The sequence below is a fragment of the Panthera onca genome, chromosome E3 (assembly GCF_046562875.1).
Source record: "Panthera onca isolate mPanOnc1 chromosome E3, mPanOnc1 haplotype 2, whole genome shotgun sequence".
In the NCBI taxonomy this organism is placed as follows: domain Eukaryota; kingdom Metazoa; phylum Chordata; class Mammalia; order Carnivora; family Felidae; genus Panthera; species Panthera onca.
The window spans coordinates 4,214,999-4,239,955 of record NC_138354.1 but is presented as its reverse complement, the minus strand read 5'-3'; the positions used below and the strand labels follow the sequence as shown (position 1 = coordinate 4,239,955).

Below are 24,957 nucleotides of genomic sequence, written 5' to 3'. Positions count from 1 at the left end.
CTCTGTGTCACATTTTTGGTAGTTCTCCCAGCATTTCAAACGTTTTCTTTGTTATTAAATTTGTTACGGTGACCCGTGATCGTGTGATCGTGAAAACTAACCCGCTTACCCAGCTCCCCTGGAACCTCTATTCGACTTTCTATTTATTTTTCTTTTTTTTTTTTTAATTTATTTATCTTGAGAGAGAGAGAGAGAGAGAGAGAGAGTGCAGCAAGGGGCAGAGAGAGGGGGGGAGAGAGAGAATCCCAGGCAGACTCCACACTGTCAAGCACAGACAGAACCTGATGCGGGGCTTGAACTTACACACCGTGAGATTGTGACCTGAGTCAAAATCAAGAGTCAGTCACTTAACTGACTGAGCCACCCAGACTCCCCCTTAATTTTATTTTTAAGCAACCTCTACACCCAACTTGGGGCTCAAACTCATGACCCTAAGATCAAGAGTCGCACCTTCCACTGACTCAGCCAGCCAGGCGCCCCAATGCTAAGATCTCTCAACTCTTAAATTTTTGGTGTCTTTGCACTTCATTTAGACTTTGAAGCAGTAGGTACTGGGACAGTCGTGAGTGAAGGCAGTAGAGTTCAAACACTTCCTGCTCCTCGAGGGGCAGCGCTCTGCCCCCGTCGCCCTGCACTGGGGCGTCTTTAGAAGCCGTGCACCCCCTCGCCTTCAGTGCCCTGCAGACCAGGGCCCCCGTCTTCCACTCAAGAGTGTGGCATTCCTGGAGGCGGAGCTAGAACTTAGATAAGCTCCCAGAATTTGAACAAGTCGGGAGGAATGCTTCCTGGAGAGAACTTGACCCGAGTGAGCAGGTTGTTTGGGCAGCGGCCATTTAGAGACCGCTCGTGGGGAAGTGCGCGGCGTCCCTGAAAGAGAGCTGAGTGTGGACGCTTGGGGTCAGCACGGCCGAGAGGGTCGCTTCCTTCACCAGTTTTGTGTCCCGGGGATCGGGGGGAGCTGACAGGGAGGAGGCCACCGATGTTAACAAAATGCCGAAGACAGCCATCAGCCGGGAGGTCTCCAGAATTTCCGGTGGCCTTGCCGGACAGACTTCACGTCCATCTTTGCAGTTTTCTGCTGAACTGCTCAGGAGAAATCCTAGCTGAGGTTTTCCTTTCCCTGGTTATGGAAATAATATGTTAATACTCCTCTAAAAATTTGGACCATGCGTCAAGCTGCTTTTCTGTGAGAGCTCCCCATGGTTCCACCACCCAGAGGTCATCGCGGCCGGCCGACCCAGGGTGGACTTATCATATGGTGTGTACTCTGATTTTTTTTTTTTCTGATTTTATTTTTAAGTGTTCTCTACACCCAGCGTGGGGCTCGAACTCACAACCACAAGATCAAGATTCGCAGGCTCTATGGACTGAGCCAGCCTGGTGCCCCTACTCTGATTTTTATTTAAAAAAAAATTTTTTTTTTTAACGTTTTATTTTATTTTGAGGCAGAGAGAGACAGAGCATGAACAGGGGAGGGTCAGAGAGAGGGAGACACAGAATCTGAAACAGGCTCCAGGCTCTGAGCCGTCAGCACAGAGCCCGACACGGGGCTCGAACTCACGGACCGCGAGATCATGCCCTGAGCCGAAGTCGGCCGCTTTAACCGACTGAGCCACCCAGGTGCCCCATCTGATTTTTAAAAATGTAACACATTGTAGATGGTTTTTATGTCGATAAATCTGCACATGATTGTTATCATTTCTTAATTTTTTGTAGTGTTTACTTTTGCAAGAGAGACAGATTGCAAGCAGGGGAGGGGCAGAGAGAGAGGGAGACACAGAATCCAAGGCAGGCTCCAGGCTCCGAGCTGTCAGCACAGAGCCCGACGCGGGGCTCGAACTCACAAATGGTGAGGTCATGACCTGAGCTGAAGTCGGACGCTTCACCGACTGAGCCACCCGGGTGCCCCTCTGCACACAATTACCTTTCATTCTGTTTTGTGTCCGTTATATGGGTGGGTCGCGGTCTCTGGTCTGGCCGTAGCTCACTCTGTGTACCACTGACTCCCCTTCACCTTCCGCTTTAGGAGTCTTCCGGCTCTGGAGCCCGTGTCGGCAAGGGCAGCTCACCATCGCGTGTCCACACCTGAGTATGCTTGTTGGGTGGGATGGAGTCAATGCTGTTGGTGTGCCCGGGATTCGGGGGGCTGAGTCGGGTGCAGGCTGTGCGGCCCAGGCGCTGTGGGCTTTGGGAGGGACCGCAGCTGTCTGGGAAGTGGGGTGTGCGGCAGGTCGTGCGGCTGCCCCGCCCTGTGCTCTCCCCACGCACCTGCTGTCTGTGCAGGCGAAGGCCGCTTTTCTCTGGTGCACGATGGAGACGCTGCTGGGCCGGCTCTGCCAGTCCCTGCTCTCAGCTTCTCTTTCTCACTCTCGGTTCTTTTCTCGAGGTCCCTGTCTGCAGCCTGCCCGCCTCCTGGTGGCCTGGTCAAGGGCATCCCTCCCCTGGCCTCTCGGACCGCGCCCACCTGCCCCTTTCTTAGGGGGCGTAGCACTCCCAGTTATGTTCTTTGCAGCCTCTGCCGTTGATGAGGTCTGAGGCCCGGTGTGCTCTGTTTTCCGCGCCCGGACCACGAGCCGGGTACAGGGCTGGGCTCACTGATGGCCTCAGTGGGCACCGATCACGGCTGACACTTGGGGCGCGGCATCCGAGAGCAGACCTGAGGTTGGCCTTGGTTAAATGGACATCCTGGGCGGAGGCCGCACCCATCTCTCTGTCCCGCGTCCCAGCACTTGGCACAGGCCCGGGCCATGGCCGGGTCCCCCGCGTGCCTAGTGCCACCTCGGGGGAATTAAGGGCCCGTTCCGGCCTGCGGTGCCTGGAGCCCTCGCGTCTCCAGCGAACCTCCTTGGAGCCTCTGCCCCGGGCCCCTGCCTCGATGCTGGGGGCTGTGCCAGCGGTGTGTATCGTTGCCTCTTACTCAAGCCTCACGGAAGTCCTGTGAGATACGGGCCATTAGTCCCAGTGTACAGATGGGGAAACTGAGGCTCTCAGAGTCAGGTGAGGAGTGCGGCCTGGACCCCAGCAAGGTGAGGATGGGAGGTTGTGTCCAGAGGGGAGAAGGGTTAGGGCCTTGCCGGGTGCTGTGTGGGCCCTCCAGAGCCACGTGGGCATTTCACCCTGAGCCCGCAAGCCCTGAGGGAGGCTCACAGGTCTGAAGAATCTTCTGTGCTTGCCAGAGCTGCACCCACGTCCAGGTTCTACCGGAAGCCTTTCTCTGGCCGTGCTGCAGGGGGCAGGGCCGAGATGCAGCCCGACGGGAGAGGTGCTGGCCCGCCTCTGCACGGGTGTCCCGGTGGCCTCTGCGCTTGTCTGTGGCGCGGCCCCTACTGTGGGTCTGGGCCAGCACAGGGAGGCTCTGGCAGTCGGGCCGCACATGGGTGACCTGCTGGCCTTTCCAGTCGCGCGGGACCCTGGGCCGCGGGCCAAGGCCTTGCGGCCTTGCTGCCAGAGCGGGGGCCCAGCTGCTTTTCTGCGATGTCGCCAGCAGATGGCGCCGTAGCTCACAGTAACCAGAAGGTTCCTGACCCGGCCCTTGGTTTCTGGCCTCCAGGCCTGCGTTCCACCAGGGAAAAGGGAAAGGCTGGGATTTGTCGTCACTTTCTTGCTGCCTTTCTTTTCTCTTATCTCCTTCCCTGCCTCAGGCTCAGGGAATTGTGGAGCCAGCAGGGGGGCGCACTTGGCCCTGGGCTGCCCTGCCACTCCCTGCCCGGTTTCTCCCCGTGACTCAGCCACAGGGCTGCTGTCACATCTGCGGTCCTGTCACTGGGCGAGTGGCTCCTCTCTTCGGGGTCGGCACTTTCCCTCTGGTTTATGTGTCTGATCTCCATGTGTCTCACAGGTCCCGTCGTGGTGCCCTTTGTGGGGGTGGCATCGGCACTTGGGCTTGGAGCCCAGCCCTGCCTCTCAGGCTGCCTCAGTTTCCTCAGTTGGGAGGCGGGTTTGTGACCGTACCGGACACAGTCATAACAGCGGTGGCGATGTGTGTCCCACACCAAGCGCAGCGTCCTGACACGCATCCGTTCTCTCTTTCTGTTCTTTGCTCTTTCAAGTTTGAAACGCTAAACACTCGGGCCTTTCTCTGACCTCTGTGGCGTCCCCCCCTCTGGGTTTGCGGGCTGCTTCTGCACGTTCCCCCACTTTGGGTCCTCTGGTGTTCCCATTGTCGGGTCTGGGTTTAGAGCTCGGACGGTGCCGTGGGGCAGCGACGCCTGTGGGCCCGGGGCTCTCGGGGCCCCTCCGGGCAGCGGGACGAAGCTTTCCCGCCTGCCGCCCTCCTCCCACCATGGGCACACCCCGGCTTCACAGGGTCGGCTGTTTGCCCCCAATTCCCTCCTGGCCTCAGACACCTTGCCTGTCGGTTCCGTTTGCTGTCTCTCCTAGAGACCCGGAGTCCTGTCCCTGCCAGGTTAGTAGCTCCCGGCTGCCCCTCTGTCTGGGCCCCGGTCAGCCTGGTGAGAAGCCGGGCGGCGCGGCCCTTCCTCCGTGGCGGGACTGTCCTTTGACTCTTCAGGTCTGAGCCGCACACCAAGCCACAGCTCTGCTGTCCGCTGTCCCCTGGCCTCGTCCCGGGTGGGAGGGCTCCTTCCAGGGGGCTGTCAGCTTTTCTGGTTTTCTTTGACTCTGCCCTTCCTGGAAGCTTCCTGCGAGGCCTCGTGGGCCCCGGGGGGTGGGCGAGGGCCGTGTCAGCCCTCCAGTGTTCTTGGTGTCCCACACAGAGTGACGGCAGCTTGCTTTAGTGTGTGTGGCATCCTGCTGAGCTCAGCCCTACCTTGTGCCCTCAGATCCCATCAGCTGGGCTCACGCTGTGGCCTCTTCACTTACTCGCTCTGTGACTTCAAGTCACTCTTCTGTCTGAGCTGAGTTTCCTGTCTAAAATAGCGTCTCACCGACTCTGTGCCCGCCCTGGTGAGTGTTACACGGGCGGCGGCCGGACCTTCTGCTCTGCAGATGGGGCAGCCCGGCTCCGTGAGGTCGGGGACTGTCCCGGTCATCCTGAGAGTGAGGGGCCCTCTGCTGCTCCCATGATCCCCCACGTGCTCTGTCTCCGTGGCAGGGGCACTCAGGGAAGCAAGACGGGGCAGAAGAGGCTTGTGCCCTCAGGCGTCTCCTGTCCGTTGCTAGAGGTGTCTGATGTGAGGACGTGCTGGTTCTGAGACTCAGCCGGGTGCTTTCCAGAAGGTGGTGGCGTTCCAGGTGCCAGTACCCTGGGGGCCACGCCCATCCCTGGTCTTCCCAGGCCGCGTGTGTTTACTTGTCACTGACCTCTGTCGTTTGTCATCCTGAGGGATCTCGAGCCGGAGTGGGGCAGCCTCCTTTTTCAGGAATGTCGGGAACCCCGACCCCGGGCAGGGGCAGGCGATGTCCTCCGCCCCCCCCCCGAGCCTCTGCGCCTCGGGTCGGACATTCCACGAGACGGGGTCACGTCTCTGCCTGCGAGGCCTGTGTGGAAATTCCTTCCCCCAGGTGTCCTGGAGAGTCTTGTGCTGGCGAGGAATGTGGGCCTGTGAGGTCGGCAGGCGGTTCGCTGCAAGTTCCTAGCCGCCCGAGCCGGAGGGACGTTCCCCGACCCTGCCCTGAGCCCGTGAGCTCCTTCCTGGCCGTTGCCGGGGCCCTGGGGGCCGGGCCGCCCGCGCCCCTGTGCCGCGGGGCTCCGTCTGCGTTTGTGTTCTGGAAACGTGTTTAGAAACGAGTAAAGTTTACAGATGGAGCGATCAATTGTTCAAGTCTGGGGAACCTTGGGAGCGTTAGAATTGAAAGTGGATTTTAAAATTCAGAATTAGCGCTGTTTTGCAGCCTTAATTGCTGGTAAAGGGGCGGTTGAGCTCCACCGTGAATGGCGTTGCCTCACTACGGTTTCCGGGCAGGTTTCTGGGAGGATTTCGTCATTCCCACCTGGAATGCCGATCCGCATGTGATCCGGAAAAGGACCAGGCCAGCAGGGCTTTGCTTCTCGGGCTCAGCCGGGGGGAGCCCTTGGCCTTGCCTCACAGCTAGGAGGCTGGTGAGTTGTGGCTCCGTTGGTGGGGGAGGCCCAAGGGGCTAGATCTGGGGGCGGGCAGGCCTTGGGCCAGGTGCCGTGGGACCCGCTGTAGCCGCCGGCCGGCGGGGGGTGGAGAGCCACGTCAGGGGCCAGACTGGAGCCCCACGCTGCTGATCAGTGTAGAAGACGGTTCAGTGATTAAAATCTCCCGTGGTCCACACTGTCCAGGCCACCCGAGTGGCGGGACGAGGCCCAGTACCCCGTAGCGGGCTGTGGCTGCACCGGCTGGTGGGCGGGAGACCGGAAAGGTCTGGTCTCTCCTGGGGTACTCCCTGGCCATGAGGGGAGGACCCGCGGGCAGAACCCGGGCCACTCCGAGGTTGGCGCTGGGCATCTGTGGGATCGTCCAGGAGCTCGGCAGCGCGCCCGTACTGCTCCCTAGAGCGGCGTCTCAGTTCTGTGGACTCTGACAAAAGTCCCTTCTCTCCTCCCTGTTGCAGGTTTCACTAACTTTTGCCGTCTGTCTTCGTGCTTCTTGAGGACTGTTATCACTGTCTGGGTGGCTCCTCTGACTTATCTTCCCCCTTCGGCTTTTCTAGAAGACCTTTGTCTTGGGGGGAAGAGGCCGTGAGTCTCAATGTTGCTTGTAGTTTCTCTGCGAAGGAGCACACCCGGCGGTGGCTGTTTCGAAGCTGATAGAACCAGTTCCGCCTCCAGGCTGCATCCGGCCTGCCCCTCCAGGAGCCCTTCCCGCCTCCGTGGCACGTGCAGGCCGTGAGGTCCCAGCGTCCCTCCCTCACTCTAGAGTCAGGCCCAGAGCCAGTTCCAGCGTGGTCACTGTGCAGAGCCCCCGCGTTGTCCGCTCGTGCTGGTGATGAGCACGGAGTCCGGGCCCGTTCTGTCCGCTTCTCCGAAAGGGCCGCGGGCCGATGCATAGTGGGCTCACAGGACGAAGGTGCCCTAGCTGATCGGGGAGCCCCCAGCTGTTCTCCACCTTGATCGTGCCGGAACAGTGTTCTCCTGACCCCCTGAGGGTGGGTGGGTCAGCCCGCGGGCTCCTCACCGTGGCCCTCACTGCTGTCTGAGGTCGTTACAGCCTTGTCCTTCGAGGTGTAAAAGTTTTCATACATTTTGACCCAGTAGCCCTTGTTTGACCCAAGTAGCACTTGTTTCTGGGATTTATTCTGAGGAAACAATTCAAAACGCAGAAATAATTGTACCACGTTAGCTGACGTTTATCAACATGGTAGTAAGAGGAAAGGCCCCTGCGTGTGTGCACCTGGGCGATGCCCGCCGGCGTGCTGGGCGCCCCGTCTCCGTCAGGCCGGAGTGCACACGGTCCCGCTGCTGTGGCCGTGCCGTGTCCTTGTTTAACATAAAGATGTCAAGGACTGGAACAAGCACAGCAAACCTGACCCATGGTCATGTACGTTTTGCTGTGTCCCCTAAGCCGCGTCTAGAACGAGCGCGTTCAGTACGACAGCAAGACGCACGTGAGGTGGCGAGGCGGGCGGCTGGCCCGGCTGAGGCGGTGCCCGGGCCTCTGCGCTCTCCTGTACGGTTTCTGTCGTATTTTCTTTTTAAACAGAGCAGTGGTTTAGAAGTGAAACATTTCTTCTGCTTCGAGAGCGTGCAGAGAAGGCATTTTGGGTCCTGAGACTTTTGGGTGGCTGAAGGCGCCGTTTAAATACTCCTGGTGTGTGTGCAACAGCCTCCGGTAGAATTTTTCTTTCCTTCCAGCCATTCTAAATGGTGGAGAGTAAATATAGTTTACCTTTTCTTTTTTTTTTTTTTTTTTAATTAAAAAAAAATTTTTTTTTTCAATGTTTTTTATTTATTTTTTTGGGGACAGAGAGAGACAGAGCATGAACGGGGGAGGGGCAGAGAGAGAGGGAGACACAGAATCGGAAACAGGCCCCAGGCTCCGAGCCATCAGCCCAGAGCCTGACGCGGGGCTCGAACTAACGGACCGTGAGATCGTGACCTGGCTGAAGTCGGACGCTCAACCGACTGCGCCACCTAGGCACCCCTATAGTTTACCTTTTCTTAAGCATCGTCCTCTGGCCCTCCAGGAAGGGCAGGCTTTCTGCCCCATCCACGGTGACCCCTGGTTCTCCTGCTTCTTGTGGGGTCCCCTCCCCGCCTCTGCTGTCACTTGTCACTGTTCCTGGTGGGAGCCCGGCGGCCGAGCTCACAGGTGCTGGCGTTAGGACAGGTGAGCAGGCCTCTGCGTGTGGGTCCCTCTGTTCCTCGGTGAGGTTTCCTCTGGTGCCGCTCCTGGAAGGCCAGAGCACCTGCCTTGTGCTCTGCCCGATGCCTGTCCCGGGCTGGCGTTGCCGCCCAGGACAGCACGGGGTGTAGCCGGGCCTGAGGACCGCGACCGGAGACCTCCTCAGGGTACCTCAGGGTGACACCTGGGGGCAAGCCCATTGACCTCCGGGGGCTGGCTCTCCTCCTCCGTGACTCAGGGCCAGAAGCTCGGCCTTGGGCCTTTATGGTTAGCAACTCAACTGGCCCTGAGCAGGGGAGAGGTTCTGAGGGGTGACCTGTCCTCCGTAGTGTGGCTTCTGAACGCGGGTAGCCAGAAGTTTTAATTTACTGGATTTGTTTACTTGAATTTCAAACTATGTTTGCATCATGCAAAAGAACATTGTAGCACGTACGTAAGTTATGTGGCAGGGTACAGGGAGCAGAACGGATCACACAAGCCCCCCCCGCCCCCGCCACCCCTGCCCTATCAAGGACTCGCCTTCACCCGTGGGGGCCCCCTCCCCCCGCAAAGGCAGCCCCAGCCCTGCACTTGGACGCGAGTGATTGCCGTCTTCCCACTTGTCACCATGTCTTCGCTCTGGGCGAGGCCCGCCTGCCGTGTGATGTCCAGTGGTGTCACAGGCCGGGCTGACCAGCGGGGGCGATGCCCCGAAGGGGCCCTGAGGCTGTGGCTGAGAGAGCACGGGCCCCTTGAGGCCCAGGGAGGGGCTTTGCAGAGACCGCGACTGTGGGTGTGCTCCCGGAGCTCTGTCCAAGTCCACGTGAATCCAGGTGTGAACTGAGAGAGGGAAGGACGTGGGGTTCAGTTGTGGTGGTAGCACGTCTGCCCGTGGCCCCGGGGACCTTCTGTGTGTGGCCCCAAGTGCTGCTGGGCCCGGCCACCTGGGCGGCCACCCGGAGCCGCCCCCGGGGCTGCACACGAGGAGCAAAGCCGGGCAGGCAGCTGCATTCCTGTCCTGGCTCTGGGTGAGAAATTAATCCCCCGTTAGCATCCTGACAGCAGCTTGTGAAGAGCCTGGGGTGACGCTGCCTCGGGAAGGCAGGCTGGCGGGCAGGGGAGTCTTTGCAGGCACATCCCACATCCGAGGATATTTTGTTTCAAGTCAGTTGCACGGCGGGTTTGCAGGCAAGGACTTGCCTTGAGGTTCACGGTCACAGACACCGTTGCCCGCGAGTAGGCCACTGAATGCGGAACTGGGAGGCATTTTCTTGGCATCTTTATTGCCAAAGCATCCAGCTTTATGAGTACCTTTCTGGCATTTACTTTCCATGTGTCGTAAATCCATCACTGTGTCCACTGGGGACCACAGGGAGGGCTGGGGCCGCGGTTTCCTGGTCCCTTTCAGCAGTCCCGGGGCCGTAGGGGAGTTGCCTTTGTTTTGCCAGATGCCCAGGTTCCCTGTCCTGTGGGCACCTTTGCATCTCTTGCCCCTTGAGACCCGTGGGACGGGCCTTTCTTCCAGAACCAGAGTCGCTCTGGGGTCTGGAGGTCTTTTGTCTCACTCCGTAGGGACCAGCATGTTGCCTTTCTGGGGCTCCTGCAGCCACACTTGTGTTTTGTCTCTTGGCCACTGTGCGGAGTGGGCGGGTACAAACAGGGACTTTGCTCTAAGCAGGGAGGGAGGGGCCCCACGGCCAGGGTGATGGGGGCTGGTCACCCTGCTGGCTGTCCACGCGGGGTCCCGGGGAGGGTGACCCGAGGCTTTCCGTGGCAGTTGGACGCTTCCTGTGTGCTGTGGGCAGGGCAGACTGCCCCCTCTGTGGGGTGGGGAGGCGGGGAGGAAATCTGACCCCCCTTAGTCATGACTTCAGGTGAGGGCTTGTGGCTCCCAGCAGCAGGGCCTGGCAGAGGGCCGCCTCATCTGACTTGGGGGGTTCTGTGCCCACAGGGTGGCCTGTGGGCAGGCAGGTTTGGCTGCCATTTCTTTCTCCACCCCCTGCGGGTGTTGTCCTGGCCAGGCGTGGCTTCTGCAGCTCCCAGGAGCCCCCACTGTGTAGGAATGCGATGGCCTGTTCCGACAGGCCGCTCTCCTGGTCCCTCCCCTGGCAGGAGAATGGGTGTCTGGGTGTCTCCTGTGAACCCCACAGAAATGCCACCACCCTAAGTCGGTGGCTTTCCCTCTGGCTGCCCCCCGCCCCGCTGCTCCCGGAGGCCCATTTCTGCTGGTGGGTGGGGTGGCTCAGCCCTGCGCCTTCCCCCTGCGGCCCTGCGCCTTGCCCCCGCGGCGCCCACCTCCACAGGGCCCCGCTAACGGCTTGCCTCTGGTTCAGTTTCCAGGCTGAGCGGCCCGCGCTGAATGTCGTCATCTTCCCTCTGCTCCACGAGGGCCTGACCAATGTCATCCGGGACGTCCCCATGGTGCACCTGGATGAGATCACCTTATTTAAAAGCAGAGTGGCCGAGGAGCCACCGAACTTGTGGTGGTGACAGGTTCAGCTCGCACCGGCCGGAGCGGCTTCCGTCAGCCAAGCCTCTCGCCTGCCGCTGTCGCCTCTGTCCGTCTCCTGGGCCAGGAAGCGGGACTGCCCCGAGTGGGCACGTGGCCTCGCCGCTCCTGCCCACCGCCTGCCCCTGCCGGACGCCAGGGCCTGTTGGGTCACAAGACGAAGAAAGCCCCCTCCGCCCAGCCGTCCTGTGCACCCACCACCCCCAGGGCCTCCCCGGGGCTTCCTCTCGCTTTCTCTTGGCCCTCACTGAACCGTGGGTTCTGATCCGTGAGGAGGATGAGAAGGAAGAACCGGCTGTCGGGGCGACCTGCAGGGCCCCACGTGGGTGTTGACCTGAGACCCGCGTCCATCACGGGGCGCCGGCTCCTGGGGGCCCTGATGAGGCCCCCAGGGCTGCCCCCGCTGCTACTTCAGCCCTCCAGAGTGTCCGTCTGTGCGTGTGTTCCTGGCCACCTGCCGTCAGGCTCTGTGGAGGGGCGGCGGGGGCCCAGTGCTGAGGTGACGGCGCGGGTGCCTGTGAGGGTGACTCGGCTTACCCCGTGACACGACGACGCTGCCCGTAACCGCGCTCTCCTTCCCTCAGGCCAGCTGGGAGCTCACAGGTTTTGTGGCTGCACGTTTGGGCTGCTTTTTCCCAGTAAGACACGTTTTAACCCAGTAATGTCCCCAGTATGTTTCCAGGCAGACAGCATCAGCCAAGTTCAGGGCCGCTGGCTGGGCAGGGCCCCCCGGGGCTGGGATTGTGGGGTACGGCCTGGGGTCTGGCCCGCCGTACGGCCGTCATGACGTTCGGCTTTAAAACCTGCAGCCCCCTTGAAGCCCCGTGTTTCTGGGAAAGTACAGATACACCTGACTTCATTAAAGCAGCCTGAAATATTAAAAGTTAGGAAGGACATTTAAGGCCAGAGGAGGGATCAAATTACCCCATTTCATATAGCTTTATTTAGCACTTTAAAAAATTCAGTGCAGCTATTCCAAAAGTGGGGAGCGACTGCCCAGCGTCCAGGGCCTCGCTCCCTGTGTGGAGCCCACTGCCTCTGCCTTCTCGACTGCAAGACTCCCCCGGAGCCGTCAGCCCCTCATCCGGGAGCTTCTGACGGGCTACGGCTGGTTTCCTTCTACCCAGAGAGTCCGGCCCCACTGCCCTTGGCGATGCTCCTGGAGACTTGGGGGGGATGCCGGGCACCTTCCAGCCAGCCAGGGGCAGGCCAGTGTGTGGAGGCGGCCTTGTGCTCTGGGCCAGGGCCACAGAACCCACCGGGCCCTGCTCATGCTGCCGGGGCCCATCCTGGCTGGCATCTGCTTTCCGGCCATCTTCCCGCTTGGTTTCTGTGGTGACAGTCTCCCCCGCTCTCCCGTTCTGTGTAGCGTGTCCTACAGTCAATCTACTAGAAGACCAGGTCCCGGGGCTTTTCATTCGCCTTTTCCTTCCCTGGATTCGTGAGGGGCAAACGGTTCAGCAGCCCCCGACCCCGCCGGGCTGAGGGGCTGTGGGGGGGCAGACAGCAGCTGCAGGAATCAAGCAGGCCTGGGGTCAGGGCCCTGGGAGAAACGGTCTGTCCACAGCCTCTGCCCATCCCAGCAACTTCGGTTGCTCTCCCCTCCCCTGTCTGAGTGGATGGGGTCTGCATGGCTGGAGGGGGGTGGTTTGCACGCCCTTTCCTTGCCCCAGGCTGCAGCTGGCAGTTCTCTGCAGCCTGGCCAGAGGGACTGGTCTGCAGGCTGTCCGCAGATGAATGCCCTGCAGCCTTCACCTTGGAGGTCCCGATGCAGTCTGAGAGCCATGCCTGGCCTTGCAGGCTGAGGCACAGACTGCCCTGGGCCCTGGAGAGACAGGGCTGAGGTCCCTAGGGGGCCACGTGGCCGTAGATGAGGGTCTGAGAGTTGGTGGGAGCACCTCCCCTCCCCAGTTTGGGGACATTTCTTTCAGGCGGTGCCCAGAGACCCGCAGGCAAGCGTGGTCAGTGCAGGCAGTGACTTCTCGTGCTCAGTGCAGGAGTGTGTCTGGTCGAGGCCTGACCGCTAGGGAGGTGTGACCCGGGAGGGAGGTGGCCCAGGGCCCTGGGTGGCCCTGGGTGCCCTGGTCTCCTTCAGAGCAACCTGGGCTCAGGCTGGAGAACGTGCTTTGTCCAGAGGCTGCGATCGTGTGTTCACGCGCTGGCCTGGACGGCCGTTCTCCTGAGCAAGCAGTTTCCACCGGCGGCATCGCCTACGCCCACCGACAGGCTGGGAGGGGCCGTTCAGCGGAGGCCGGGGCAAGAGCTGCCGTGGAAAACGGCCCCCAAGCGGTAGACCTCGTATTGTTCGTGTCCCCCGTAGCCGTTCTTCTACTTAGGGCGAGAATTTCCGCCGCTTCGACACCCGAGACAGGATCCGCCAGATGTTAATAATGTGCTTGTTCGCGCTAAGTGCCATTTTGGCAGCAGCGTTAATTGCAATTTATATTCTGCAGCATTTTATGCTGGGAAAAGAACCCACCCTAATGGTCCCCACTTGGCAGAACTGGGCTGTTAAGTGCGGACCATATGCTGCCTGCTGAGAGGGGCCTGGTCAGCACCGGTGGCTGCGTGTGCATGTGCACACGTGTCCATCTGTGCGCACACACGTGAGTGTCGTCTTCCGTGTGCTCGCCTCAGCATGTGACCGAGTGTGCGTGTGTGCACGTGTGCGCGTGAGTGTGTGTGGGTGTGAGAGAGCGAGAAAGCGGCCCGGGGACAAGGTGGGAATGACAGTGAGGGAGGAGAGACCGGGGCATTTATCCCTGTTGAAACAGAAGCCCCCTTGCCCTCCCACGGCCGCTCCTCCCTCCTGGGCCCAGCTCGCCCCTGGACCCGGCGGCTCACTCCTCTCGCTCCTCTCCCGGCTGTGCTGCTCCCCGGGCCCTGACTTTGCTGCCACGCCACCAAAGCCCCTGGCCGGAGCGTCTGAAGGTGCTCCGGGGGTGGGGGGGCGGGGGGAGGCATCCGGAGCGCCAGGAGAGCAGCGGCCGCAGGCTCCCTTCCCTGCCATTGGATTTTCATTGTCACATGCGAGTATTTTCATTTCCGAGCCCAAGGAGGCTGGACTGGGGACTCTTCACTCTGTCAAATGACTGGGGGGCAGACCTTATCCCTGCCTGGCAGCTACCCTTCTGAGGACCCGACGATTCACGGGTCTGGGCCCACGTGTCCACCAGGCTGGAGGGTGTGCTCTGCTCCGGCCGGCGACTGTGGCCCAGGATGGGACCTGGACGATGCCCCGTGCACCTCGGGTGGCTCTGCAAGGCTGGGTGTTGGGAGCAATGCCCCCTCAACCACCTCTGCACGGGGACCCCCGGCTGTGGGCCATCGGACGGGAGGACGAACGTGGCGGGTTCTGGCCAGGAGAGCGGGCCCAGGGGAGCAGGGCCGCAGGAGCCGGAGGACCCGGATGTCTATGGGCCCACGAGGGTCTGAAACCAGCACGTGCCATCCTGATCATGCCAGCGGCCCTCCCGGAGTCTGTGCCAAGAAGGCAGTGACCCCGTGACCTCTCCCCACCTTGCAGGACGGGGACCCTGCCCTGTGGACCCACCCTCACGACCTCTGAGTGGCCCTGGGGCAGCGGGCAGCCTCCTGCTTCCTCTTGCCCTTGTTATTTGCTCCTTGGAGGTTTGAGAATTGCTAAGACTTTGTAAGAAGAAATACTATGACCTGAGAAATCGGTGAGGCCAACGGTGGGAGATTTCGGCGGTTCCGGCCAGAAAACCTGAGGCAATGGAGATGTGGAAGGAGGACGGGCGCCCGAAGTTCTCGTGGCCTTGGCCCCGAACCTCCTTCCCTGCTTGGGCAGGAGGGGATGGGATCACGTGGCAGGGGCTCGGTGCCCGTGCGGTGCTCGCCTGTCTTCTCCGCGTCGGGGGCGCAGAATTCTCACGGGGCACGTAAATGTCTAAGGTCTCGGATACAGGCCGGGCGGTGTCACCTGAATGTCTGCTTTCTGGAACTCTTCCAGAAACCACGGGAGCGTGGGGCGTTGCGTTGACGTCACAGGGTCCTCTCCGGGCCAGCCAGATGGGGAACGTGGGGGACCCGGGGCTGCTCGTCGCTGTGAGGTCAGGGAGCCAAACTCATCACCTGGGAGGCTCAGTCCGCGCCAGAAGCTGCCGGACCCGACGAGGGAATAGTTTCCCGTGGAGTCCTAACGGTGTGAACTGGAGGCGTGTCTGCTCCTCACTGGAGCGGGTGGGGGGGGGGGCACGTGACACCCTGGCGCAGGTGGGGTCTCCGGCGCTGGCACCAGCCGCCCCTCTGCCGGCCGACCACCACCTGTCCCCGCGCGGCCGACCCGGAGCCGTTGAGCTTGGCACGTTTCCAAGGGGGTGTGGGGGGAGCTGGCAGGGGGTCTCACGGTATGTGGTGACCAGGTGCTAAGTGACCAAATATGTGTCACCTGCCTTTCCACACAGACCCCCTTATCCGTCTGGTGATGCCCACTCCTGAATTTTGTGTCCAGATGATATTTTGAATGGGTATTTTCATGTAAACTTGTGGCATGTGAAAAGTTTCAAATAAAGTGGACTTGATTTCGAAAGACGGGTGGCCATGCAGTCCTTCCGGGAGGGACCCTCCCTGACCTTTCCCCTGCGACCCTCCCCACCCCCGGGGGGCGGGGGGCACCAGTCACCCACGGCTGTTCTGACGTTGGGGTGACCGCGACGGACACGTGAGACCCGGCAGAGGATCCGGAGGCTGCCCGGGGCTCCCCGGAGGAAGCTGCTGGGTCAGTTCACGTGTGCTGGGGAGGGAGGTGGCCGGGCAGGCAGGACGCAGGGACACGGCGTGGCCTGAAGCCGCTCTCTGCTCCCCAGTGGCAGCTTGAGCTCTGGCAGTGCCTGGTGACTGTCTGCCATAGGTGTTATCCAGGGGCCGTGGGGACCGTGTCCATTTTGTTTATATTATATACGTGTGTGTGTGTGTATGTGTATGTTTTAACTTTTAAAAATGTGTTTCCTTATCTTTTTAAAAAAGTTTTTTTAGTGTTTATTTTTGAGAGAGAGAGCGTGATCGAGGGAGAGGCAGAGAGAGTAGGGAGACAGAGCACGAGTTGGGGAGGGGCAGAGAGAGAGAGGGAGACACAGAATCCGAAGCAGGCTCCCGGCTCCGAGCCGTCAGCACAGAGCCCGATGCGGGGCTCAGACTTACAAACGGTAAGATCGTGACCTGAGCCGAAGTCAGAGGCTTAACCGACTGAGCCACCCAAGTGCCCCTGTATATGTATTTTTAATTGTGGTAAAGTATATATATAACAAAATCACTACCTTAACCATTTCTAAGTGTCCAGTTCAGGGGCACTGAGCACATTCACCCTTCTGTGCAGCCGTCACCACCATCCCGCTCCAGAACTTTCCATCTTCCCACACTGAGACTCTGTCCCCCAGCCCCCGGCTCTGGGAGTCTGAGGACGCTGGGGACCGCAGAGGAGTGACTGGGTTCGTGCTTCTGGGACGGGCTTATTTGCAGCATGTTTCAGGCCGAAATGTCCGGCAGCAGACCAGGGCTGTGGGAAGGGGCTGTGGCTGCAGCGTGGACGGGGTGGAAGGTGCCAGCCGAGGCGGAGAGGCCAGGGCGGGTGGGCGTAGGAGTGAGAGATCCGGCGTCCCGTGCTTCAGACACGCGTGTGACCCGGTGGTTAGGGTGACAGGTGAGTGGTGGGGGGCGGAGCCAGGGCGGGAAACCACGCGGTATGCCGCTGCTGGTGTAGGACAAGCCATGCCAGCCTCAGGGTGTAGACGAGCAGTTGGGGGATGCTCGTGGCTTCCGTGGGGCAGGTGTTTGGGCAGGTGTTTGGACAGGGCGTGGCGTGGTGCCTTGCCCCAGTTCCCTGGTGCCCGGAGCCTCTTCCGGCGGCTGGAATCTTCCAGAGGCCTCTTAGGTGACGGTGGTTGATGCAGGCCGTCGACCGGGAGCTCAGCCGGGCCTGTGGCAGGATTGCCTGCGTGTGGCCTCTCCATGTGGTCTCTCCACGTGGGCTGCTTGGGTTTCCTCCCAGCACAGTGGCCGGGTCCTCAGGAAACCCAGACGCTGTGCCCTAGCCTTGGACGTCCCGTAGCGTCACCTCCATACACTCCGTTCACTGTGACGGTCACGGGTCCGCCAGATCCAAGGGAAGGGGACGCGCTGTCGCAGCCCCCGGTGGGAGTCACGCTGAGGGAGGTGTCACTCGCCGAGCGTGTGGAACGGGAGCCCAGTGTGGCGTTTTTAGCAAGTGCCTCGTGGTCAGGGGAGGGTGCCTGCATGCGGGGCCGTTGTCCCCCCGGGCCGTTGGCTTCCCCGGCCAACCTCACCCGGCCTCGCGGGTTGCCGTGGAGGAGGAGGGACCCGCCGAGCCTGGGAGGACGACGCCTGCTTCCCGGGGGCCTCCTCAGCAGATACCCCTGGTTTGTGGGGAGCACTGTGCCGCTGGGGGCAGTGAGACGTGAAGAGGTCTGCACGGCCCGGAAAGGCCAGGGCGCGCCCGGGCTTGACGGGGTGAGAAGCGGCCTGGCCTCTGTCCGCAGGCTGAGCCTCAGAAAAACCCATCCAAACGACCTCAAGTGAAGCTGTTCTTGTGGCGGTGATGAAAGAGCCGGACGCCCTGAGTGAATGGGGTTTGCGCTGGAAGCGTCAGGAGTCGAGGCTGGGGGAGGGAGGGGTGGCGAGAATGACAAGCTTTGGGGGCGGCCGGGGGGGCTCAGTCGTTGAAGCGTCTGACTCTTGATCTCTGCTCAGGTCACGATCTCACAGTTCGTGGGATCGAGTCCCGTGTTGGGCTCCGTGCTGATGGCGCAGAGCCTGCTTGGGATGTTCTCTCTCTCTCTCTCTCTCTCTCTCATTCTTCCCCTCCCCTACTCCATTTCTCAAATAAATTAATAAAAGCCTTAAAAAAAAAAAAAGAATGGTAAGCTTTGATTGCGGCCCAGAGCTTTGCACAGGATTTGTTGGTTGCCCCGTTTGCCTCTCCCGGCGGGGGGAGAAGGCGTTGCGGAGCCCTGACCTTCCAGAGCCGAGGGTCTTCTGGGAGTTCGCGTGGCCTGCCCGGAGCCCCACGTCGGAAGGGAAAGGGTGCTTTCCCTCGGACCTTGCCCGCCCGCTCTGGGGCCCGAGCCGCGGGAAGTTGCCGCATTGTGAGTTTTGCCCCTTGTCCCCCCCCCCCCGGCTGCAGGGGCCACACGCAGCGCCGCCTGGGGAAGTCGGCCAAAGCCAGGAGCGGGGCCTGGGCGAAGCCCTGACGACCACCCACCCCGGTGAGGAAGGAGGTGGAAGGCCCGCAAGAGGGGTGCAGGCTTGGAACCCCTGGACCCGCGGATTGCTGCCCTCGCTCACACTCACGCCGCACACACCCCGGCCCCACCCTCTCTCACCCTTTCACGCCCCCTTACAAGCGCGAGCACGGATCCACCCTCACACCCACACGTGGCCACTCACGCAAATACCCTCCTACGTCGTAGCTCACACCCAGCCGCTGACACGCGCGCACGCGTGTTCCCACACACGTTGCCTCGCGTACCTGCCTTAACCCCCCAGCCGTCACACACCTGAGTGTTCACACCGGCACCCGTGCCAGTTCACACCTCCACTCACACCCCCCCGCGCCGACACACCTCACGCCGGCTCGCTCGCCCACGGTCGCTCCCACCTCCACACCGAATTTCATGGTGTGCACGCCGGCACCCACACTCCTACACACTCCTGTTCACACCCTCGCACTACTGTAACGGGGACGCACACTCACACACCTGCTCGAGGGCCGGATTCGTTTCACACCCCAGTTACTTAGCACGACCAGTTCAGTTCCACTCTCCTCTTGCGTCTATCGAGCCCAGAAAATTTGGAAAATTCAGAGAAGCAGAAGGGGAAAAGAAATGACCCATATTCTTAGGAGCTGGAGAGAACCTCTGTTGATATTTTAGTTCATGTCCTTGGAGTCCTCGTCCTGTGCTTTTAAAAAACGTTCTCAGACTGTGATCGTCCAATGTAGGGTTTTGCTGTACACCTGCAACGATAAAAGCATCTTCTGTCCTTCCAGACCCATCCGTCTAACAGTACGGTTTGCCATCACGTGGACGCTGCTGGTCCCCCGTCGTTGGACAATTAGGTTGTCTCTAATTAGCCACTTTTCCAGGGAATGCTGCTCTGATACCCTTGTGCTCGAGCGTTCTTCTATATTTAGAATTCTTTCCTTAGGAGAGACTCTCGTTAGTGAAATTTCTGGGTCTACATATGAATTTTTTAAGGCTGGGAGGAGCCTTAGGGGGTTGTAGAAGCAGAGCTGTATTTCGGGCGTGGGCTGAGCATCTTTCCACAGAACGATCCGGCCCGCGTGGCAGTCCGTGGCTTCAGAACTCGGAGGTCACCTCCCAGTTGCCAAGTGTCCCGATTCCAAATGTACTAGTGACTCAGGACGTCGATGATCAAGGCATATAAGGGAGCAAACGCAGACAAAGAAAAATTGATAGGTGTCAGATGATGTAAATCCTACCGAATGGTGACTCCCCACACCCCCCAAGTTTGCTTTTGCGTCCAGGGGAGCGGCCAGAGCCCCAGGTCCCTCTCTCCCACTGACCGCCTACACAGGCCTGGACCTGGGGCCTGGCTGTGCGTCCCGCCAGGCCATCTGTGGAGGTGGCCTAACACCCCCCGCAAAGATGTCCATGCCCACACCCCCAGGTCCCGCGACCATGTTAGGTCACGTGGCAAAGGGCAGGTAAGTTCACCCAAATCAGCGGACTGGTTGCACGGACAGACTAGCCCCGCATAATCACAAGGGTCCTAGCAAGCAGAGGAGGGAGAACTTTCCTTGTGGCTGGAGGAAGGGACCGGGAACCGTGTGGCCTCCACGCGCTGGAAAGCCAAGGACACGGGTTCACCCCTAGGGCCTCGGGGAGGAGCCAGCCCCTGGCAACATCTGGATTTTAGCCAGTGAGGTTTGGGTCAGACTGATGGAGCCGTTAAGTTTGTGGGCCTTGACCACAGCGTTAGCAGCCGGCAAGGACCTCCCCCCCCCGCCTGTCTCCCTCCCACCCATCCTTGGGCGCGCAGGGCCGCCGGCCAAGGCAGAGAGGAACCGCCGCCCCCGTGTCCGCCAAAGGGAAGGATTTCTGGTGACTTTATTTTTTCCTTTTCATTCTTTTCCGTCCTTTTCCAGATTTTCTATAATGGTCATGGATGAACTCAATTCTGAGATGTAAACAAAACAAAACACACACAGGAGAACAAAGCAAACAGACATAATTTTGTTAAAAACGTAGTACGGAGCCCTTAACGAGAACAGATCGCGTCTCTGTGCGATAAAACAGAAGGTTGTTCACGGTGTACGGACCCGAGGGCAGATTGCCGGATACTACACGAGCTGTGATAAAACGATTGGGGTAGGTTTGTGCAGAGCAAAACCCAAGTACACACCGGCCATCAGTGGAGGGGTCTTGGTGGGGAGTGGGCTACCCAATGTGCGGTCGGATCCGGGGCCCCTGGAGCTGGCCAGAGACAGCATGGGCAGTTCAGACACACCCGGACTGGACAGGAGCCACCCCCCCCCCCGCCCCCTGCCGGGTCTGGGTGGTGGGGAACAGTTCACAAAGCCTTGTTGGGCTTTGAGGAACTCCTTCAGAGACATCCAGCCAGGTTCTCTACTCTTCGTCTCTGTAATTTGACTACTCCTGGGACCTCCTAGAAGTGGAACCAGACAGTGCCACGGTCTGAATGCTTGTATCCACCCCCAAATTCATGTGTTGAAGCCCTGACCCCCACCGTGATGGTGTAAGGGGGTGGGGCCTTTGGCAGGTGCTTCGCTGCAGAGTGAGACACGGGATGGGCGGGTAAGACCCCATGGGATGCTGTCCCTACCGAGAGTCCTTCATTTTTCTGGAATAAACATTTCCCCAGGTTGCTGCAGGCCTCTGATTAATTTCCGGAGTTCTGAAAAAATTGATTCTGATCGTTTTTTTCCATTGCTTCTACGAAGGCGTGAGTTTTCAAAGGCTCCTATGTGGCCACTGTCGCTCCTGTCCCCTCCTGCATCACTTGTGACAGCTGGGTAATATTCCACCGGGTGGCAATTACAACTTATTCAACCCATCCCCTGTGGTTGAACATTTTTTTTAATTCCTTTTCTTACAGTTTATTTATTTTGAGAGAGGGAGGGGGCAGAGAGGAGAGAGAGAATCCCAAGCACGATCCCAGTGCAGAGCCTGATGTGGGGCTCAATCCCACGAACTGTGAGATCATGATCTGAGCCAAAGTCAAGAGTCAGATGCTTAACCGACTGAGCCACCCAGGCACCCCAAGACTGAGACGCATCTAAATGTTCAACCACAGGGGCACCTGGGTGGCTCAGTCGGTTAAGCATCTGACTCTTGACTTTGGCTCAGGCCGTGATCTCACAGTTCATGAGTTCGAGCCCGGAGTCGGGCTCTGTGCTGATGGCAGGAGCCTGGAGCCTGCTTCGGATTCTGTGTCTCCCTCTCTCTCTGCCCCTCCCCCACTCACACTCTGTCTCTCTCTTTCTCTCTCTCTCTCTCAAAAATAAGTATTAAAAAAAATTTTGAGATGGTTTGATTCAGTCTTCCGTGCTTACATACAATGCTGCAAATTAATACCATCACTTGAATCTTGAATATCATTTTACGTGTGTGCCAATGTCTGTAACATAAATTGCTGGGAGTGGAATGGCTTAGAGAGTGTATGCATTTGTAATTAGACAGATACTGCCCAAATTGGCCTCCACGGGGGTGGGTTGAACCAATTTACATTCCCACAAACAATGTACAAGAATCTGAGCTTCCCACGGTCTTGCCAATAGAGGGTGTTCTCTAACTTTTGAATTTTGCCGATCGGGTGGGTGAAAAATAGTATCTAAGTGTGATTTCACTGAACGTTTCTTTTATGAGCAAAGTGGAGCATCTTTTTATGTATTTTAAAGGCCATCGAGCGTTTCTTTCTCTGGTATGTTTTTCTTATTGGTTTATAGACGCTCTGTCTATTAGGGAGACAAGGGCCTTTATTTTTATGTCCTTAAGTGTGTGCTCTGCCCACGTCTTGCTCTCAGGGGACCTGGAGACCGTTGAAGCAGACGCCGTGAGCTGCTCCCGCCCTCCGGGGGCCAGCCCGGGGCGCTGGGCCCTCCTCTGCCTGAAGAGCCAGCCTCAGGGACACAGCAGGTGTCTTCTGTTCGTCGCATATGTTTCTCCCTCTGCTGTAGTTACCCAGCTCTTCCTGTGGCTTCGGCAGAGTCCGCGGTGTTTCTCCAAACCCAGCCGCCTCTGCCGTGAACCTCCAGGGGAGTTCTACCCCCCCATCCCCCCGTCCTGGCCCTTCCCAACAGAGCGAACCCCTCATTTTCCTGCGCTACGTCTGTGCCTTGGGCAGACTTCCCTGTTAATTGCCATTATCCTCCCGAATTCAGTTTTTCAACCAGTCTTTCTTCCCTAATAAAATAAAGCTCATTTGAAAAACGGCCTGTATACACAAAGGAAAAATAATGTAATCCCAACATTAATATTTCAGAGTACATCTCTCCGGCCTTTGTCTTTGGACTTATATGTGTATGTATGTATCAGAAAAGACTCAGACGGGATTGTATTCCACAGACGACTTTGCCCACCTCTCTTTTTGCTTTTTGTGTATGTGGTGCACGTTTCTGCCCCCCATAATCTTCTACACCATGACTTACGACAGCTGTGTTTACCTGAGTTATTCAACTGATCCCTCATGATTGGGCATTTAGGTTGCTCCTAGTTTTTTGCATTTATTTATTTACTTATTTATTTATTTTAATGTTTATTTTTGAGAGAGAGGGGGAGAGAGAGAGAGAGAGAGACAGAGTGTGAACAGGGGAGGGGCAGAGAGAGAGGGAGACACAGAATCCGAAGCAGGCTCCAGGCTCCAAGCTGTCGGCACAGAGCCCGACGCGGGGCTCGAACTCACGGACCGTGAGATCATGACCTAAGCTGAAGTCTGATGCTTAACCGACTGAGCCACCCAGGTGCCCCTATTTTAAGTTTTTTTTTTTTTTTTTTTTTATTTATTTTTGGGACAGAGAGAGACAGAGCATGAACGGGGGAGGGGCAGAGAGAGAGGGAGACACAGAATCGGAAACAGGCTCCAGGCTCCGAGGCATCAGCCCAGAGCCCGACGCGGGGCTCGAACTCACAGACCGCGAGATCGTGACCTGGCTGAAGTCGGACGCTTAACCGACTGCGCCACCCAGGCGCCCCCCTATTTTAAGTTTTTATATATTTTTGAGGGGGTTGCAGAAAGAGAGGGACGGAGGATCTGAAGCGGGCTCTTTGCTGACCGCAGTGAGCCCGATGCGGGGCTCGAACTCACGAACGGTGAGATCGTGACCTGAACCGAAGTCAGATGCTCAGCCGACTGAGCTACCCAGGCTCCCGTAGTTTTTTGCTTTTATAATCAGAGCTGCAGTGAGTGTTCTTATAAACAGAATATGTGTGCATATTTTTTTCTTTAGAACAGAAAGCATTCCTAGAAAGAAAATTCCAGGGTCCAAAGGTGTTTAGAATTTGAGGTGTCAGTACGCCCCAGAGAGAACAGGCACCATCCCCCCAGTGGTGAATCGAACTATGGCTTCCTGTCCTGTGGCTCGTGTGTCCCCTCCACGCCAGTGTTTCCTGTCCGAGCGCCCAACCCTGTGCCCAGGGTTGGACCAGCTGTTGTTGCATGTGTGGGGACGTGCATTCGGTCAAGAGGGAGAGAAGGCAGAGATTCTTCACTCTGGTTTGGCTCAAGTCAGGCTCCTTGGAACACTCGTGTCTGGGAAAAAAGAAATCTGATGCTTAGGGCTTTTGTTCCTCAAATGCGTATATAAAGTCCTGAGTGTTAAACCAACGGCCAACAACAGCAGCAAACGCCGGACACAGGGACGTAGTTGCCCTTATGCACAGCAGCCTGTCTTTACACGGTTGTGGGTCATCCTGGGCAGAGAAATCCAGGTCCGCTGTGAGTGACAGACCCCCTAGGGTGGCCAAGAAAAGAAGGCGGCCAGTCCCAACGCTGCTGATCCCCCCAGCAAGGGCAGGACTGGTTCAGGGCCAGGTGTGGTCACAGGGCTGGACAGCAGGCTTTCCGGGCGCCCACCCTCATGGTGACCTGAGCCCCCCGACCTGGACCCCTCTCCTCTGCTTGCCTTTGACTCCTGAAGCAGTCTGAACCCCTTTTATGGCTCCCGGGGCCCAGCCCTCGGCGCGTCGTCAGTGATTGTGTGAGGTTGGGGTTGAACCATACGTGTGTGCTCTCCCCAGGACTCCCCGGCCAAGTCTGCAACCCCCCTTCGAGCTGGGGAAAACCAAGGCCTAGACCAAGCCTGGGGGGCGTGGGGCCACGCGTCCAGTCCCTGGGGCTCTCGGCAGCCCAGGGGAGCACACGGAGCCACCCCCAGCCCAGCCTGGCTTCCCCACTTCCCCTGCAGGGGCCAGACTCTGGCTGGGACAGGAGAGGGGAGGGCGGAGGACAGCCGCGGAAGGGGGGCGATTTATGGCATAAACACGGCACTTGCGTGTGGCACTTTGCACAAACAGGACTCTCAGCTCTGTTTCCCAGAAGCACCATTATCTCAGAGCAGTGCTGCTTCCAAAAAAGAAAGGGAAAAAAAAAAAAAATACAGCGAAAGAGAAGAAACAGGCTTTAGGCAGCCGAACAGTTGCCCCGGGCTGGGGGCTGTGTGGATTGGGGGCAGAGGGCAGAGGGCAGAGGGCAGAGGGCAGAGGCAGGGCGGGTGTGGAACGGGAGGCCAGGGCCCGTGCCTCCACCGTCAGATAGGCCACGCCCCGCTGCAAGGACTTCAGACTCCTTCCAGACACTTCTGCTGACAGGGACCAGGGCCCGGGCACCGAATGCCACCTTGGCTAAACAGGCTGTTCTGAGGTAGAAACAGACACACACCCCAACAAAAAAACCTATCTCACACACACACACACACACACACACACACGCAGTTATGTCCACGGCTGTCCGAAGTCACACACAGGAGTAAAAGCCCACCTCCTCGAATGCTTGTGTGGCCTCTAGGTCCTACCTCCCGTCACCTCCCTGACCTGTCAGCTTTGGTGCCACAGGCCCCTGTGAGCCCCAGACATGCCCTGTGTGCCCAGCTGGCCACACTCACCATCCAGGCACCATCCCCCCCGCCCCCAATCCCACCCCGGGCGCCTCTCAGGGGCTACAGCCCCCGGTCGGTCCCATGTGTCCCTCCGCGACAGCAGGCAGGGTCTGCTGTGTCCCCTGAGCTGGCTGTGGTGCCTGGCA

General features: G+C 59.0%; 1 protein-coding gene across 4 annotated transcripts in view; it reads left to right on the top strand.

Moving 5' to 3' along the window:
• Positions 1–21,191, top strand: part of FBXL18 (F-box and leucine rich repeat protein 18) — a 49,707-nt gene extending 28,516 nt beyond the window's left edge. For 2 of the 4 annotated variants that reach the window (XM_078440018.2, XM_078440016.2), the window contains one exon: positions 10,523–15,250. In XM_078440018.2, the coding sequence (XP_078296144.1) occupies positions 10,523–10,679 (157 nt within the window). In that variant the 3' untranslated portion in view covers positions 10,680–15,250. Of the gene's footprint in view, positions 1–950; positions 1,251–10,522; positions 15,251–19,843 lie in introns of those variants that run through there. The other 2 variants (XM_078440017.2, XM_078440019.2) reach the window with 2 other exon arrangements.
• The last annotated feature ends 3,766 nt before the right edge of the window (positions 21,192–24,957 follow it).